Here is a 20,015-nt window from a genome sequence, read left to right on the forward strand (position 1 = left end):
AAATGTGGCAAAGTGTAAAGAGAGAGCTGTTGAGAGAGCTGCATACCGCGTCAAACATATTGTTGATGGACTTTCAATTATTCTCGCCAAATGGGTTCCTCAGCTGTTAACCTCTGCACTACAGCGCCACCCTGTGGTGCAGATCAGTACTGAAGCTGTGTCAATCAGCCCAGTTCTCAGAGGTTGAATGATCACGCCAAAACAAGTTCTCACAGTCTCATGTCGGAATTAGACATTCTGTTTCTCTGACGTCAAATTTTGAAATTGTTTCAAATGTCAAATTTCGAAGTGTTCGGTTAAGGTTAGGCATTGCTTCTGAATGGGAAAGTTTAGACGTTAACTCAGAATGGTTAAGGTAATGTTAAGCTTTGTGATAGGCTTCGAACAAAAATGTCAAAGACAACTTTCCATCAGTGGATTGAAACATGCAACCAGAGGATCCAGAGGCAGATACTTACGTTCGTCCCCAACGCCCAAAACCAAAGCCTTCTTCAAGGTTAGACGGCTCACTCTTGCCCCGTAGTGGTCGGTTTCCACATCATCTCCCGACGTCCTCAGACATGGACGGACGTGGACTACTGACTTGTATCACGGGTGACCTGGCTGCATGCCAAGCAAGTAGACCTTCTTTCAACGCTTTTATTTATCAGAATATAGACATGAAAACGGCAGATTTCTTTTTCCAGATTGGACAGAAAGGGCCCCCAGTCAGTAACCTTGTTCAAATCATTTAATAGCAACACAAAACAAGTAGGCTATACAATTCAAGCGTTGTTAAAAATGAATTAATAACAACATCAGCAAGTAGGATATACAGTAGAAGAACGGCAGATACAAAACACCATTTTCAGTTCAGAATCTTAATAGACAATACAGGACAGTACAAAGACAAAGTAGTAATGGTTATGAACACAATTATAATTAGTTGGTTCTACTGAAACACATCCCCATTTTCCTTCATCAAGAAAACTGATGTTGTTGATGGAGTCACTTTGTCTGAAGGATTTGAGGAGCCTGATTGCCAGTCTGTTCTTGCCTTCAAGACAACTATTTATGGAATTGTCTTGTTTGGCTTGGAAAGGACAAGCTAGGAATTGACACTACACTTTAGTAAAGCAAAAATAAATGTTTAAAAGGCTTTAAACATGTCGTCTTTTTTACTAAAAGCTGATATCACAGCTTTATCTCTTTGGCACGGAGGAGAAAGTATGAAACAAACAAGCTCTGACAATGAACTGAGCTCAACAAAGCAACTCGACAAAACTATGTACAAAAGGTCATGTAAAAAATGTTATAAATATGTCTAAAACCATAGACACTATGTACATCTTTACACTGTAACATGGGCTGTCTGTTCTCCTCTGTAGTTCCCTCACACATGGCTATCAGTGGAGGCTGCTGAGGGGAGGACGGATCATAATAAAAGACGGAACTGCGCAAATTGAATGGTTTCCATGGTTTCCATGTGTTTGATGTATTTGAAACCATTCCACTGATTCCGCTTCAGTCATGACCACCTGTGATTGGTATGTATAATGTAGACTTGGGTTCAAATATGATTTGTTTTCTTACAAATACCTTAGCTGGGCTTGATGGAGCTTGCCTGGCACAATGAAACCAATGGAATAATCCCAAAAGTGCAAACACTCAATCTAATCAACTGCTCAAAGTATTTGATGGAAAACAAACACTATGTGAGCCATTTATCCTCCCCTCACCAGCCTCCTCTGGTGGTCAGTGGGCACAGCATGGTTGTGGTCAATTCAATTCCATTTGAATTTCTATCAATTCAGAAAGTAAACCTCATGAAGAAGCATTGAAGAGAACTGGAATGGTAGTGTATTTCCTGAATTGACTGGAATTCTAATGGAATTGACCCGAACCCTGGGGCACAGTGCTGTGTTCTGCTGCTGGTGGTGGTATGAGGTCTTAACCTCAGCCTCCCTCCCTCTCTCATTCCCTCTTCCTCAGTACGATGTAGATGAGACCACTGACCAGACACAGAGGGAAGGACAGCCAGGCCAGGACGTAGGCAAAGCCGAACGCAGCATCCCCCTCCCTATCCGGACTCATTACCGTGTAGATTATAGCTCCACACATCACAAATAGACCTGGAGAGAGAGAGAGAGAGAGAGAGAGACAGAGAGAGAGAGACACACAGAGAGAGAGAGAGAGAGAGAGAGAGAGAGAGAGCAGGGAGGGACAGAAAGAGACGGGAGAGCAAGGAGGAACAGAGAGAGACGGGAGAGCAAGGAGGAACAGAGAGAGAAGGGAGAGCAGTAAGGGACAGAAAGAGAAGGGAGAGCAGGGAGGGAAAGAGAGAGACGAGAGAGCAGGAAAAAAGGCATGGCTAGTTTCAGACTGTTGGAGATCATCAAGTTGAAACACCTAATATTTTGTAACAGACTTGGTTATGTTCTATATTAGAGGGGAGGGGCTGAATCTGCTAGTTTCCATGCCCATGTGCAGAAAATGAATTTTTGAATCCAGCCACCTCTGCCCACTAAAGCAAATGGAGTTATATCTAGCACAAGATGTAGTTTGGTTCCAACTAAGAGATTATGACAGTAAACCAACCCTGATAGGAAGGCACCTAACTTTGAGGCAGTAAACCAACCCTCATAGTATAGGACCTAACACTGAGATAGTTAACCAACCCTCATTGTAAGGGACCTAACACTGAGATAGTTAACCAACCCTCATTGTAAGGGACCTAACACTGAGATAGTTAACCAACCCTCGTTTTAAGGGACCTTCCATTGAAATAGTAAACCAACCCTCGTAGTAAGGGACCTAACATTGAGACAGTTAACCAACCCTCGTATTAAGGGATCTAACACTGAGACAGTTAACCAACCCTCATAGTAAGGGATCTAACATTGAGACAGTTAACCAACCCTCGTATTAAGGGATCTAACACTGAGACAGTTAACCAACCCTCATAGTAAGGGATCTAACATTGAGACAGTTAACCAACCCTTGTAGTAAGGGATCTAACACTGAGACAGTTAACCAACCCTCATAGTAAGGGATCTAACATTGAGACAGTTAACCAACCCTCGTAGTAAGGGATCTAACATTGAGACAGTTAACCAACCCTCGTAGTAAGGGATCTAACATTGAGACAGTTAACCAACCCTCGTAGTAAGGGATCTAACACTGAGACAGTTAACCAACCCTCGTAGTAAGGGATCTAACATTGAGACAGTTAACCAACCCTCGTAGTAAGGGATCTAACATTGAGACAGTTAACCAACCCTCGTAGTAAGGGATCTAACATTGAGACAGTTAACCAACCCTCGTAGTAAGGGATGTAACATTGAGACAGTTAACCAACCCTCGTAGTAAGGGATCTAACACTGAGACAGTTAACCAACCCTCGTAGTAAGAGATCTAACATTGAGACAGTTAACCAACCCTCGTATTAAGGGACAGTGGTCACATGGGGCCGCCTCCCACTTTGACCTGAGCTATAACATGTCTGTCTTTTACACATTCAGTTTTTCCCCCAGATCATTTTCCTGCCTGGGCGGTAAGCCCCGCAGAACAACATCCAGGCCCTCTTCTCAGCAACATTGTTAGTTGATGCCAATATAAGACAACTTTGTATAAACCGGGGGACCCGGCTAGATTAGACAATCAGGGTGATGTGATGTGATACTCACTGGTCAACAAGACCAACAACTTTATGAAGAGTCTATGTAGGCCTTTATAAAGGGGTTATGAAGGCTTCATTAAGCCTTATAAGTGGTCGTACTCACTGGCGAGGATCTGGAAGACGGCGGTGAAGAAGAAGCGTCCTCCTTTGACCAGGGTGAAGAGCTGACACATGAAGAAGAACAGAGAGAAGAGGCAGAACAGCACTGACAGGACCATGAGGGCCTGAACCGCCTGGATCCAGTCTGAAGAGAGGAGACAGAGGAGGTTGAACATGACTTATAACCAGAGGTGGGCAGGTTACTTCCTACATGTAGTCTGTTACAGTTACTAGTTACGTGTCCAGAATTGTATTCACTATTGTAACTTTTGGATTACCCCACTAACCTAATCTAACTCACTCTAACCTAATCTGATTACCCATTAATCGACATCTATTGTAAGATAGATCCAGTTTACATAGCTGGCCATACACTGAGTTTACAAAACATTATGAACACTGAGAGGTTAAACAAGACCAACAGCCTGAATTTGTCAAGACATGGACTCAACAAGGTGTTGAAAGCGTTCCACAGGGATGCTGGCCCAGGTTGACTCCAATGCTTCCCACTGTTGTGTCAAGTTGTCTGGATGTCCTTTGGGTGGTGGACCATTCTTGATACACACGGGAAACTGTTGAGCAAGAAAACCCCAGCATCGTTGCAGTTCTTGACACAAACCAGTACGGCCAGCGCCTTTCTACCCCTTTCAAAGGCACTTACACATTTTGTCTTGCCATTCACCCTCTAAATCGAACACATACATGATCCATGTCTTAATTGTCTCAATGCTTAAACATCCTTCTTTAACCTGTTTCCTCCCTTTCATCAACAATGATTGTGGATTTGACAAGTGGATTTAACAAGTGACATCAATAAGGGGTCATAGCTTTCACCTGGATTCACCTGGTCTATCTACATTATGTAAAGAGCATGTGGTCTTCATGTTTTGTATACTCAGTTTATATCATTCATTTAAGTCCTGAAATGGATGTAGCAACTACAGATTGCCCCTTTAAGTCTATCAAAGGTCTACGTGTTTTAAAATGTCTCCATTAGGCCTATGGATGTTTTTTTTGGAATCTGCACGAATTAGATTGAGCAATAAAAGCCTCACTTGTTTTTGACAGTATGGAGCACAATGCCACAGAGGAGTTCAGAAGAGAGGAACTCCCTCAGACTGTTATTCCACAGGCTGGGATCCACCTCAAACTGTTATTCCACAGGCTGGGATCCACCTCAAACTGTTATTCCACAGGCTGGGATCCACCTCAAACTGTTATTCCACAGGCTGGGATCCACCTCAGACTGTTATTCCACAGGCTGGGATCCACCTCAGACTGTTATTCCACAGGCTGGGATCCACCTCAAACTGTTATTCCACAGGCTGGGATACACCTCAGACTGTTATTCCACAGGATGGGATCCACCTCAGACTGTTATTCCACAGGCTGGGATCCACCTCAGACTGTTATTCCACAGGCTGGGATCCACCTCAAACTGTTATTCCACAGGCTGGGATCCACACTATGCAGCTGTTGCAAGAGCACTTTTTTCATTCATTTTTTCATTGTTGGTTGTAAAAACAATGATTGATAGGCAGCTTAAGCTTCTTCAATTCAACCGTTATTGGGTTTAAATACATTTGTGAACAGCCATCCACAACAACCACAATCCGTACGACGTAAATAACTAAATGAGAGAGTAGCAGTGTGGTTCATATCAATACACTATGTAGACATCAATAATAAGGGATATCGGTATCACCCGTAGACTACACCACTGCTGTCATCCTGACCTCCAAGCGTTTATTCAAGTTGGATCATCTTTGGATGCCGCCAGCAGTCGCACCATTGGAAGACACAGCTTGGACTGTAGCCTACAAAAGCCCATTCCTGCTCTTCTCCCGCGATCCATCAAACACATCTGGTGTGTCATCATAGTGGTCTCTGACATCATAGTGGTCTCTGACATCATAGTGGTCTCTGACATCATAGTGGTCTTTGACTTGTGTTCAGACTCACTCAGACGGAATAAATTTAAACTTGTGCCTTTTTTCAAAGCTAATTTGAATATCATTGATAAAACAGAATGGTGTCAAAGATTTTTTTACACAAACATCCTTTCTGAATTTAAAAGTAATCCTAGAAGTAATCATTTAGTTTTTCAAAATTATCTGTAATCTGATTACAATGTTTTTGCTGGTAAAGTAACAGATTACAGTTCGTTTTTTTTTGTAATCTGTTACTTGTACCGGATTGCATGTAAGCCTTCACTCCCCAACCCTACATATAAGCTAACAGAATTTTTATATAACATAGAGTAGCACAACATATCAAAACATGAACGCCTAACTCCTGATAGGTGGTAGGCTGGCTTACTGTAAAGCACTTTGTGACAAATGTTGCTGTAAAATGGGCTAAATGAATGAATTTGATTGGCTGATTAACTGATAACAGAGCTGGAGCTGTCATCATGTAAAATCTCATTATTCGATACAAGTTGGATGAGAGTGTTGGCTACACAGAATGCAGTATCACTACTGTCCTCTAGGCGGATAATGATAGTTTGACCTCTAGGCGGATAATGATAGTTTAACCTCTAGGTGGATAATGATAGTTTGACCTCTAGGTGGATAATGATAGTTTGACCTCTAGGTGGATAATGATAGTTTGACCTCTAGGTGGATAATGATAGTTTGACCTCTAGGTGGATAATGATAGTTTGACCTCTAGGTGGATAATGATAGTTTGACCTCTAGGTGGATAATGATAGTTTGACCTCTAGGTGGATAATGATAGTTTGACCTCTCGGTGGATAATGATAGTTTGTCCTCTAGGTGGATAATGATAGTTTGACCTCTAGGTGGATAATGACAGTTTGACCTCTAGGCGGATAATGATAGTTTGACCTCTAGGCGGATAATGATAGTTTAACCTCTAGGTGGATAATGATAGTTTGACCTCTAGGTGGATAATGATAGTTTGACCTCTAGGTGGATAATGATAGTTTGACCTCTAGGTGGATAATGATAGTTTGACCTCTAGGTGGATAATGATAGTTTGTCCTCTAGGTGGATAATGATAGTTTGACTAGCTGGATAATGATGGTTTGTCCTCTAGGTGGATAATGATAGTTTGAACTCTAGGTGGATAATGATAGTTTGACCTCTAGGCGGATAATGATAGTTTGACCTCTAGGTGGATAATGATAGTTTGACCTCTAGGTGGATAATGATAGTTTGACCTCTAGGTGGATAATGATAGTTTGACCTCTAGGTGGATAATGATAGTTTGACCTCTAGGTGGATAATGATAGTTTGTCCTCTAGGTGGATAATGATAGTTTGTCCTCTAGGTGGATAATGATAGTTTGACTAGCTGGATAATGATGGTTTGTCCTCTAGGTGGATAATGATAGTTTGAACTCTAGGTGGATAATGATAGTTTGACTTCTAGGTGGATAATGATAGTTTGTCCTCTAGGGGGATAATGATAGTTTGACCTCTAGGTGGATAATGATAGTTTGACCTCTAGGTGGATAATGATAGTTTGACCTCTAGGTGGATAATGATAGTTTGTCCTCTAGGTGGATAATGATAGTTTGACTAGCTGGATAATGATGGTTTGTCCTCTAGGTGGATAATGATAGTTTGAACTCTAGGTGGATAATGATAGTTTGACCTCTAGGCGGATAATGATAGTTTGACCTCTAGGTGGATAATGATAGTTTGACCTCTAGGTGGATAATGATAGTTTGACCTCTAGGTGGATAATGATAGTTTGACCTCTAGGTGGATAATGATAGTTTGACCTCTAGGTGGATAATGATAGTTTGTCCTCTAGGTGGATAATGATAGTTTGTCCTCTAGGTGGATAATGATAGTTTGACTAGCTGGATAATGATGGTTTGTCCTCTAGGTGGATAATGATAGTTTGAACTCTAGGTGGATAATGATAGTTTGACTTCTAGGTGGATAATGATAGTTTGTCCTCTAGGTGGATAATGATAGTTTGACCTCTAGGTGGATAATGATAGTTTGACCTCTAGGGGGATAATGATAGTTTGACCTCTAGGTGGATAATGATAGTTTGACCTCTAGGTGGATAATGATAGTTTGACCTCTAGGTGGATAATGATAGTTTGACCTCTTGGTGGATAATGATAGTTTGTCCTCTAGGTGGATAATGATAGTTTGACCTCTAGGTGGATAATGATAGTTTGACCTCTTGGTGGATATTGATAGTTTGACGTTTAGGTGGATAATGATAGTTATCCAGCTGGATAGTGGATAGTGCTAGTAGAGACGGTAGAGAAAGCAAGACACCCCACACCCTCATGGTGTCTGGTAGGGGCGGGGCCACTCTGGTCTACTTATTGGTCAGCCCCGCAGAGGGAGTGCCCCAGGGCCAGACATCTCACTGGCTCATGTTTTCTTGTCGGAGCAGGGCGGTGGGGGCGAGCGGGAGGGGACGATAATTAGACCAGAGCAAGCTCTTCCCTCTCTGGTGTGAGATATTATGGAGGAACAGTCAGCATGCCAGATATTATGGAGGAACAGTCAGCATGCCAGATATTATGGAGGAACAGTCAGCATGCCAGATATTATGGAGGAACAGTCAGCATGCCAGATATTATGGAGGAACAGTCAACATGCCAGATATTATGGAGGAACAGTCAGCATGCCAGATATTATGGAGGAACAGTCAGCATGCCAGATATTATGGAGGAACAGTCAGCATGCCAGATATTATGGAGGAACAGTCAGCATGACAGATATTATGGAGGAACAGTCAGCATGACAGATATTATGGAGGAACAGTCAGCATGCCAGATATTATGGAGGAACAGTCAGCATGCCAGATATTACGGAGGAACAGTCAGCATGCCAGATATTACGGAGGAACAGTCAGCATGCCAGATACTATGGAGGAACAGTCAGCATGCCAGATATTATGGAGGAACAGTCAGCATGCCAGATATTATGGAGGAACAGTCAGCATGACAGATATTATGGAGGAACAGTCAGCATGCCAGATATTATGGAGGAACAGTCAGCATGACAGATATTATGGAGGAACAGTCAGCATGCCAGATATTATGGAGGAACAGTCAGCATGCCAGATATTACGGAGGAAAAGTCAGCATGCCAGATATTACGGAGGAACAGTCAGCATGCCAGATATTACGGAGGAACAGTCAGCATGACAGATATTACGGAGGAACAGTCAGCATGCCAGATATTATGGAGGAACAGTCAGCATGCCAGATATTATGGAGGAACAGTCAGCATGACAGATATTATGGAGGAACAGTCAGCATGCCAGATATTATGGAGGAACAGTCAGCATGCCAGATATTATGGAGGTACAGTCAGCATGCCAGATATTACAGAGGAACAGTCAGCATGCCAGATATTACAGAGGAACAGTCAGCATGACAGATATTACAGAGGAACAGTCAGCATGCCAGATATTATGGAGGAACAGTCAGCATGCCAGATATTATGGAGGAACAGTCAGCATGCCAGATATTATGGAGGAACAGTCAGCATGCCAGATATTATGGAGGAACAGTCAACATGCCAGATATTACAGAGGAACAGTCAGCATGCCAGATATTACGGAGGAACAGTCAACATAACAGATATTACGGAGGAACAGTCAGCATGCCAGATATTACGGAGGAACAGTCAGCATGCCAGATATTACGGAGGAACAGTCAGCATGCCAGATATTATGGAGGAACAGTCAGCATGCCAGATATTATGGAGGAACAGTCAGCATGCCAGATATTATGGAGGAACAGTCAGCATGCCAGATATTATGGAGGAACAGTCAACATGACAGATATTATGGAGGAACAGTCAGCATGCCAGATATTATGGAGGAACAGTCAGCATGCCAGATATTACGGAGGAACAGTCAGCATGACAGATATTATGGAGGAACAGTCAGCATGACAGATATTATGGAGGAACAGTCAGCATGCCAGATATTACGGAGGAACAGTCAACATGCCAGATATTATGGAGGAACAGTCAGCATGCCAGATATTACGGAGGAACAGTCAGCATGCCAGATATTATGGAGGAACAGTCAGCATGCCAGATATTATGGAGGAACAGTCAGCATGACAGATATTATGGAGGAACAGTCAGCATGCCAGATATTACGGAGGAACAGTCAGCATGCCAGATATTACGGAGGAACAGTCAGCATGCCAGATATTATGGAGGAACAGTCAGCATGACAGATATTATGGAGGAACAGTAAGCATGCCAGATATTATGGAGGAACAGTCAGCATGCCAGATATTATGGAGGAACAGTCAACATGCCAGATATTATGGAGGAACAGTCAGCATGACAGATATTATGGAGGAACAGTCAGCATGTCAGATATTATGGAGGAACAGTCAGCATGCCAGATATTATGGAGGAACAGTCAGCATGCCAGATATTACGGAGGAACAGTCAGCATGCCAGATATTACAGAGGAACAGTCAGCATGCCAGATATTACGGAGGAACAGTCAGCATGACAGATATTACGGAGGAACAGTCAGCATGCCAGATATGACAGAGGAACAGTCAACATGCCAGGTTTACAGAGGAACAGTCAGCATGCCAGATATTATGGAGGAACAGTCAACATGCCAGATATTATGGAGGAACAGTCAGCATGCCAGATATTATGGAGGAACAGTCAGCATGCCAGATATTATGGAGGAACAGTCAGCATGCCAGATATTATGGAGGAACAGTCAGCATGCCAGATATTATGGAGGAACAGTCAACATGACAGATATTATGGAGGAACAGTCAGCATGACAGATATTATGGAGGAACAGTCAGCATGCCAGATATTATGGAGGAACAGTCAGCATGCCAGATATTATGGAGGAACAGTCAGCATGACAGATATTATGGAGGAACAGTCAACATGACAGATATTATGGAGGAACAGTCAGCATGCCAGATATTATGGAGGAACAGTCAACATGCCAGATATTACGGAGGAACAGTCAGCATGCCAGATATTACAGAGGAACAGTCAACATGCCAGATATTACGGAGGAACAGTCAACATGCCAGATATTACGGAGGAACAGTCAACATGCCAGATATTACAGAGGAACAGTCAACATGCCAGATATTACAGAGGAACAGTCAACATGCCAGATATTATGGAGGAACAGTCAGCATGCCAGATATTATGGAGGAACAGTCAGCATGCCAGATATTATGGAGGAACAGTCAGCATGACAGATATTATGGAGGAACAGTCAGCATGACAGATATTATGGAGGAACAGTCAGCATGCCAGATATTATGGAGGAACAGTCAGCATGCCAGATATTACGGAGGAACAGTCAGCATGCCAGATATTACGGAGGAACAGTCAGCATGCCAGATACTATGGAGGAACAGTCAGCATGCCAGATATTATGGAGGAACAGTCAGCATGCCAGATATTATGGAGGAACAGTCAGCATGACAGATATTATGGAGGAACAGTCAGCATGCCAGATATTATGGAGGAACAGTCAGCATGACAGATATTATGGAGGAACAGTCAGCATGCCAGATATTATGGAGGAACAGTCAGCATGCCAGATATTACGGAGGAAAAGTCAGCATGCCAGATATTACGGAGGAACAGTCAGCATGCCAGATATTACGGAGGACCAGTCAGCATGACAGATATTACGGAGGAACAGTCAGCATGCCAGATATTATGGAGGAACAGTCAGCATGCCAGATATTATGGAGGAACAGTCAGCATGACAGATATTATGGAGGAACAGTCAGCATGCCAGATATTATGGAGGAACAGTCAGCATGCCAGATATTATGGAGGTACAGTCAGCATGCCAGATATTACAGAGGAACAGTCAGCATGCCAGATATTACAGAGGAACAGTCAGCATGACAGATATTACAGAGGAACAGTCAGCATGACAGATATTATGGAGGAACAGTCAGCATGCCAGATATTATGGAGGAACAGTCAGCATGCCAGATATTATGGAGGAACAGTCAGCATGCCAGATATTATGGAGGAACAGTCAACATGCCAGATATTACAGAGGAACAGTCAGCATGCCAGATATTACGGAGGAACAGTCAACATAACAGATATTACGGAGGAACAGTCAGCATGCCAGATATTACGGAGGAACAGTCAGCATGCCAGATATTATGGAGGAACAGTCAGCATGCCAGATATTATGGAGGAACAGTCAGCATGCCAGATATTATGGAGGAACAGTCAGCATGCCAGATATTATGGAGGAACAGTCAGCATGCCAGATATTATGGAGGAACAGTCAACATGACAGATATTATGGAGGAACAGTCAGCATGCCAGATATTATGGAGGAACAGTCAGCATGCCAGATATTACGGAGGAACAGTCAGCATGACAGATATTATGGAGGAACAGTCAGCATGACAGATATTATGGAGGAACAGTCAGCATGCCAGATATTACGGAGGAACAGTCAACATGCCAGATATTATGGAGGAACAGTCAGCATGCCAGATATTACGGAGGAACAGTCAGCATGCCAGATATTATGGAGGAACAGTCAGCATGCCAGATATTATGGAGGAACAGTCAGCATGACAGATATTATGGAGGAACAGTCAGCATGCCAGATATTACGGAGGAACAGTCAGCATGCCAGATATTACGGAGGAACAGTCAGCATGCCAGATATTATGGAGGAACAGTCAGCATGACAGATATTATGGAGGAACAGTAAGCATGCCAGATATTATGGAGGAACAGTCAGCATGCCAGATATTATGGAGGAACAGTCAACATGCCAGATATTATGGAGGAACAGTCAGCATGACAGATATTATGGAGGAACAGTCAGCATGTCAGATATTATGGAGGAACAGTCAGCATGCCAGATATTATGGAGGAACAGTCAGCATGCCAGATATTACGGAGGAACAGTCAGCATGCCAGATATTACAGAGGAACAGTCAGCATGCCAGATATTACGGAGGAACAGTCAGCATGACAGATATTACGGAGGAACAGTCAGCATGCCAGATATGACAGAGGAACAGTCAACATGCCAGATATTACAGAGGAACAGTCAGCATGCCAGATATTATGGAGGAACAGTCAACATGCCAGATATTATGGAGGAACAGTCAGCATGCCAGATATTATGGAGGAACAGTCAGCATGCCAGATATTATGGAGGAACAGTCAGCATGCCAGATATTATGGAGGAACAGTCAGCATGCCAGATATTATGGAGGAACAGTCAACATGACAGATATTATGGAGGAACAGTCAGCATGACAGATATTATGGAGGAACAGTCAGCATGCCAGATATTATGGAGGAACAGTCAGCATGCCAGATATTATGGAGGAACAGTCAGCATGACAGATATTATGGAGGAACAGTCAACATGACAGATATTATGGAGGAACAGTCAGCATGCCAGATATTATGGAGGAACAGTCAACATGCCAGATATTACGGAGGAACAGTCAGCATGCCAGATATTACAGAGGAACAGTCAACATGCCAGATATTACGGAGGAACAGTCAACATGCCAGATATTACGGAGGAACAGTCAACATGCCAGATATTACAGAGGAACAGTCAACATGCCAGATATTACAGAGGAACAGTCAACATGCCAGATATTATGGAGGAACAGTCAACATGCCAGATATTACGGAGGAACAGTCAGCATGCCAGATATTATGGAGGAACAGTCAGCATGCCAGATATTATGGAGGAACAGTCAGCATGCCAGATATTACAGAGGAACAGTCAACATGCCAGATATTATGGAGGAACAGTCAGCATGCCAGATATTATGGAGGAACAGTCAGCATGCCAGATATTATGGAGGAACAGTCAACATGCCAGATATTATGGAGGAACAGTCAACATGCCAGATATTATGGAGGAACAGTCAGCATGCCAGATATTATGGAGGAACAGTCAGCATGCCAGATATTATGGAGGAACAGTCAGCATGCCAGATATTATGGAGGAACAGTCAGCATGCCAGATATTATGGAGGAACAGTCAGCATGCCAGATATTATGGAGGAACAGTCAGCATGCCAGATACTATGGAGGAACAGTCAGCATGCCAGATATTACGGAGGAACAGTCAGCATGCCAGATATTATGGAGGAACAGTCAACATGCCAGATATTATGGAGGAACAGTCAGCATGCCAGATATTACAGAGGAACAGTCAGCATGCCAGATATTATGGAGGAACAGTCAGCATGCCAGATACTATGGAGGAACAGTCAGCATGCCAGATATTACGGAGGAACAGTCAGCATGCCAGATATTATGGAGGAACAGTCAACATGCCAGATATTATGGAGGAACAGTCAGCATGCCAGATATTATGGAGGAACAGTCAACATGTCAGATATTACGGAGGAACAGTCAGCACGACAGATATTACGGAGGAACAGTCAGCATGCCAGATACTATGGAGGAACAGTCAGCATGCCAGATACTATGGAGGAACAGTCAGCATGCCAGATATTACGGTTGAACAGTCAGCATGCCAGATATTATGGAGGAACAGTCAGCATGCCAGATACTATGGAGGAACAGTCAGCATGCCAGATATTACGGAGGAACAGTCAGCATGCCAGATATTATAGAGGAACAGTCAACATGCCAGATATTATGGAGGAACAGTCAGCATGCCAGATACTATGGAGGAACAGTCAGCATGCCAGATATTACGGAGGAACAGTCAACATGCCAGATATTATGGAGGAACAGTCAGCATGACAGATATTATGGAGGAACAGTCAGCATGCCAGATATTATGGAGGAACAGGCAGCATGCCAGATATTATGGAGGAACAGGCAGCATGCCAGATATTATGGAGGAACAGTCAGCATGCCAGATATTATGGAGGAACAGTCAGCATGACAGATATTATGGAGGAACAGTCAGCATGACAGATATTATGGAGGAACAGTCAGCATGCCAGATATTATGGAGGAACAGTCAGCATGCCAGATATTATGGAGGAACATTCAGCATGCCAGATATTATGGAGGAACAGTCAACATGTCAGATATTATGGAGGAACAGTCAACATGACAGATATTATGGAGGAACAGTCAGCATGTCAGATATTATGGAGGAACAGTCAGCATGCCAGATATTATAGAGGAACAGTCAACATGCCAGATATTATGGAGGAACAGTCAGCATGTCAGATATTATGGAGGAATCGTGAGCTCATGTGGGAAAAGCATGCTCATGCGAGACAGGAAAGGCCCCACTTAGACAGACAGGAACCGTGTCCATTTTTTTCAATGGTAAACCATCTGAGTAAAATATGTTATTTGTCCACCATCTTTGGTGCTAGTGTCTTAGACAAACCTTCATTGCTGGCAGAACTGCAGTGATATGCTCCGTTAGTAGTGAGACAGCTGTACCACAGGTCAGTACTCTTGGTTCCTCCTACAGTCCAGGCCTGGAACACAACACAGCACAATGAATATAAACGACACACCCACAACACAACGAAAATAAACGACTATACTATCTACAATACAGCTTTAAAACACAGATCACCCAGCCACATCTATAATACAGCTTTAAAACACAGAACATCCAGCCACATCTATAATACAGCTTTAAAACACAGATCACCCAGCCACATCTATAATACAGCTTTAAAACACAGAACATCCAGCCACATCTATAATACAGCTTTAAAACACAGAACATCCAGCCACATCTATAATACAGCTTTAAAACACAGATCACCCAGCCACATCTATAATACAGCTTTAAAACACAGAACACCCAGCCACATCTATAATACAGCTTTAAAACACATATCACCCAGCCACATCTATAATACAGCTTTAAAACACAGATCACCCAGCCACATCTATAATACAGCTTTAAAACACAGAACACCCAGCCACATCTATAATACAGCTTTAAAACACAGAACACCCAGCCACATCTATAATACAGCTTTAAAACACAGAACACCCAGCCACATCTATAATACAGCTTTAAAACACAGAACACCCAGCCACATCTATAATACAGCTTTAAAACACAGATCACCCAGCCACATCTATAATACAGCTTTAAAACACAGAACATCCAGCCACATCTATAATACAGCTTTAAAACACAGAACACCCAGCCACATCTATAATACAGCTTTAAAACACAGATCACCCAGCCACATCTATAATACAGCTTTAAAACACAGATCACCCAGCCACATCTATAACACAGCTTTAAAACACAGAACACCCAGCCACATCTATAATACAGCTTTAAAACACAGAACATCCAGCCACATCTATAATACAGCTTTAAAATACAGAACACCCAGCCACATCTATAATACAGCTTTAAAACACAGAACACCCAGCCACATCTATAATACAGCTTTAAAACACAGAACACCCAGCCACATCTATAATACAGCTTTAAAACACAGATCACCCAGCCACATCTATAATACAGCTTTAAAACACAGAACACCCAGCCATATCTATAATACAGCTTTAAAACACAGATCACCCAGCCACATCTATGATACAGCTTTAAAACACAGATCACCCAGCCACATCTATAATACAGCTTTAAAACACAGAACATCCAGCCACATCTATAATACAGCTTTAAAACACAGATCACCCAGCCACATCTATAATACAGCTTTAAAACACAGAACATCCAGCCACATCTATAATACAGCATCGTAACACTACATACACCCATCACCACACCCAGGTCCATCGTAACACTACATACACCCATCACCACACCCAGGTCCATCGTAACACTACATACACCCATCACCACACCCAGGTCCATCGTAACACTACATACACCCATCACCACACCCAGGTCCATCGTAACACTACATACACCCATCACCACACCCAGGTCCATCGTAACACTACATACACCCATCACCACACCCAGGTCCATCGTAACACTACATACACCCATCACCACACCCAGGTCCATCGTAACACTACATACACCCATCACCACACCCAGGTTCATCGTAACACTACATACACCCATCACCACACCCAGGTTCATCGTAACACTACATACACCCATCACCACGCCCAGGTTCATCGTAACACTACATACACCCATCACCACACCCATGTCCATCATAACACTACATACACCCATCACCACACCCAGGTTCATCGTAACACTACATACACCCATCACCACACCCAGGTCCATCGTAACACTACATACACCCATCACCACACCCAGGTCCATCGTAACACTACATACACCCATCACCACACCCAGGTTCATCGTAACACTACATACACCCATCACCACACCCAGGTCCATCGTAACACTACATACACCCATCACCACACCCAGGTCCATCGTAACACTACATACACCCATCACCACACCCAGGTCCATCGAAACACTACATACACCCATCACCACACCCAGGTCCATCGAAACACTACATACACCCATCACCACACCCAGGTCCATCGTAACACTACATACACCCATCACCACACCCAGGTCCATCGTAACACTACATACACCCATCACCACACCCAGGTCCATCGAAACACTACATACACCCATCACCACACCCAGGTCCATCGTAACACTACATACACCCATCACCACACCCAGGTCCATCGTAACACTACATACACCCATCACCACACCCAGGTCCATCGTAACACTACATACACCCATCACCACACCCAGGTCCATCGTAACACTACATACACCCATCACCACACCCAGGTCCATCGTAACACTACATACACCCATCACCACACCCAGGTCCATCGTAACACTACATACACCCATCACCACACCCAGGTCCATCGTAACACTACATACACCCATCACCACACCCAGGTCCATCGTAACACTACATACACCCATCACCACACCCAGGTCCATCGTAACACTACATACACCCATCACCACACCCAGGTCCATCGTAACACTACATACACCCATCACCACACCCAGGTCCATCGTAACACTACATACACCCATCACCACACCCAGGTTCAAATAGTATTGTTTACTTTCTGAAACTTTAGCTTGATCTGGCTCGTCTGGGCACAATGGAACCAATCACATAATATAGTGTAGTCCCAAAAGTGCAAGCAACCACTCCCATCTGGCGTGATTCAGGTTCAATCCAATGCTGAACTATTTGAACCCAGGTCTGACACATGAGTTAATTGAAGAGGCCCTGCCCTGTTCCAGATGGTTAAACAAGGCTGGACAGCCCCTATTGACTACACTGACTTACTGACACACACACACAGACACAGACACACACACACACACACACACACACACACACACACACACACACAGACACACACACACACACACACACACACACACACACACACACACACACACACACACACACACACACACACACACACACACACACACAGTGCTATAGTACAGTAGGCAGCAATATCATAGTTACTCACATTGTATTATAGTAGGGTAAAGTTAACAATATCATAGTTACTCACATTGTATTATAGTAGGGTAAAGTTAACAATATCATAGTTACTCACATTGTATTACAGTAGGGTAAATTTAACAATATCATAGTTACTCACATTGTATTATAGTAGGGTAAAGTTAACAATATCATAGTTACTCACATTGGCAATTGTTGAGACAAACAGTAAGACCAGGATGATGAGGTGGAAGATGAGCACTCCGAGCAGAATGAGCAGCATTTTCTGATAGATCTACACGTGGAGACAAACACACAGGAACCACAGTTATCAGACCAGGCGTCTACCGTACTGATTCAGCGTCAACTATTTGAAGTGGTACTTCATATTGACACCAGGTGGAGCCAATTCCACATTTACTCATCAAACCCATATGTTTACTTCAAATTGAAAAGTATGAATCCCGTAACATTGGAGTGGATAAAAGCACGGAGTTAGAGGAATGTCCCAACTCCTCAAGACTATAGTTTTGAGAAAAATGTAAAACATTTACAACCAATTAAACACGTACATCAATTTTATTCAAGCAACAGATAGCACATCGTTGGAAATATATATATATATATAATCAACAACAGTTGCACTCTACTTAGAAAGTTTCCATAGACGTTTTGAAACGACAAGTGAGTTGCCTAGTTGAGATTTAAAACGAAATGCAAATCAACGCATGATCAAAACAGCTCCATATAATCTGTGGTGAAATCCACCAACGCAGCTCGGGTGTGCGTCTGTCTGGAGTGTACCGTTATTTACTAGAAGCCCTGTGACAAAATGAAACGATGAGTCGTTCAAGAGTTCTACAAACTCCCCCCCAAAAAACTATTCGATTACAATTTATCACAAATAAATTCGAATAATTGATGAAAACGCAGCTGTAGGCCAATCAGATGAAAAATAAATAAACCCAACATGATTCAACTCCAAGAATAAAGTTGATACATTCCGTTAGTGGGAGGAGGAGAAGTGAAATCAATAAAACTGTCGGGAAATTCATCCTTTAAAAGAAAAGAAAAAACGGTAAATTAAGATTCCATATTGTATCAACTTACAGAAAGCAAAGGCTGTGGTAAATGTCCCTTTAAAAATGAGTGTTAAGGAGTTGAAGGAGTTGAAGTGATCACAACTAGTGCACAGATCCCGCTGTAGATACTAAAGCACTATTCCAGATGTTCCACACCGAGCTTTTCTTTACGTGAGAACACCGCCCTATGCACGTCGCTTCGTCACTGCAGCTCGGCTCCCGCTCCAACTATCATTTGGGAACTGTTTGTTTTCCTGAACTATACAGCAGGCTGAAGGCTGCTACCAACCCCACAGTGGTATTCAGGGGAAACGTTCCTTGGAAATGGCTTAGCCAGCGTGTCGTTGTAGGTTACATTTTAACAAGGGTGGTTGGAGTGGAAAATAAACAAATTGGTCTCTTTTCCGTGGGTATTTAATTTTTTATTCCCACACTGCTGTAAAATCGTTCACTAAAAAAAATCTTTGTAGGGACAGAAAACTAAACACACCAACTGTCTAATTTCAGTGTTCTTATTTGATCTATCACCATGTCAAATAATTCATATATTTTAAGAAAAATATGTTTTTTCTATCATCAATACTAGATTTATTGAGGCTCATGTTTGTTTTACATTCTAACAAGACAAAGTCTTAGTCCCAAATGAGATCCTGTTGCATATTATGTACTACTTTGGATCAGACTCCTATGTACCATGGTCAAAAGTAGTGAACTGTATAGGGAATAGGGTGCCATTGGCCACA

At 42.8% G+C, this 20,015-nt stretch overlaps 1 protein-coding gene across 1 annotated transcript; it reads right to left on the reverse strand.

Moving 5' to 3' along the window:
* Positions 1 to 715: 715 nt before the first annotated feature.
* On the reverse strand, positions 716 to 19,505 carry LOC120041901 (peripheral myelin protein 22-like). Its single transcript, XM_038986770.1, has 5 exons — positions 19,301 to 19,505; positions 18,396 to 18,485; positions 15,103 to 15,196; positions 3,762 to 3,902; positions 716 to 2,111 (listed from the first exon to the last, which is right to left on the reverse strand). The coding sequence occupies exons 2-5, from the start codon at positions 18,471 to 18,473 to the stop codon at positions 1,954 to 1,956; spliced, it is 471 nt and encodes a 156-aa protein (XP_038842698.1). The 5' UTR covers positions 18,474 to 18,485; positions 19,301 to 19,505; the 3' UTR covers positions 716 to 1,953.
* Positions 19,506 to 20,015: the final 510 nt, after the last annotated feature.

Source organism: Salvelinus namaycush, chromosome 3, assembly GCF_016432855.1.
Source record: "Salvelinus namaycush isolate Seneca chromosome 3, SaNama_1.0, whole genome shotgun sequence".
NCBI classification, from domain to species: domain Eukaryota; kingdom Metazoa; phylum Chordata; class Actinopteri; order Salmoniformes; family Salmonidae; genus Salvelinus; species Salvelinus namaycush.

What these genes read in the sequence shown, in the direction of transcription:
- LOC120041901 (XM_038986770.1), bottom strand. Translation starts at nt 18,473, where the DNA reads ATGCTGCTCATTCTGCTCGGAGTGCTCATCTTCCACCTCATCATCCTG. An exon ending in CAGTTCTGCCAGCAATGAAG is followed by an intron (nt 3,903 to 15,102) that starts GTTTGTCTAAGA and finishes TCCTCTCTTCAG; the next exon opens with ACTGGATCCAGGCGGTTCAG. An exon ending in CGTCTTCCAGATCCTCGCCA is followed by an intron (nt 2,112 to 3,761) that starts GTGAGTACGACC and finishes CTCTCTCTCCAG; the next exon opens with GTCTATTTGTGATGTGTGGA.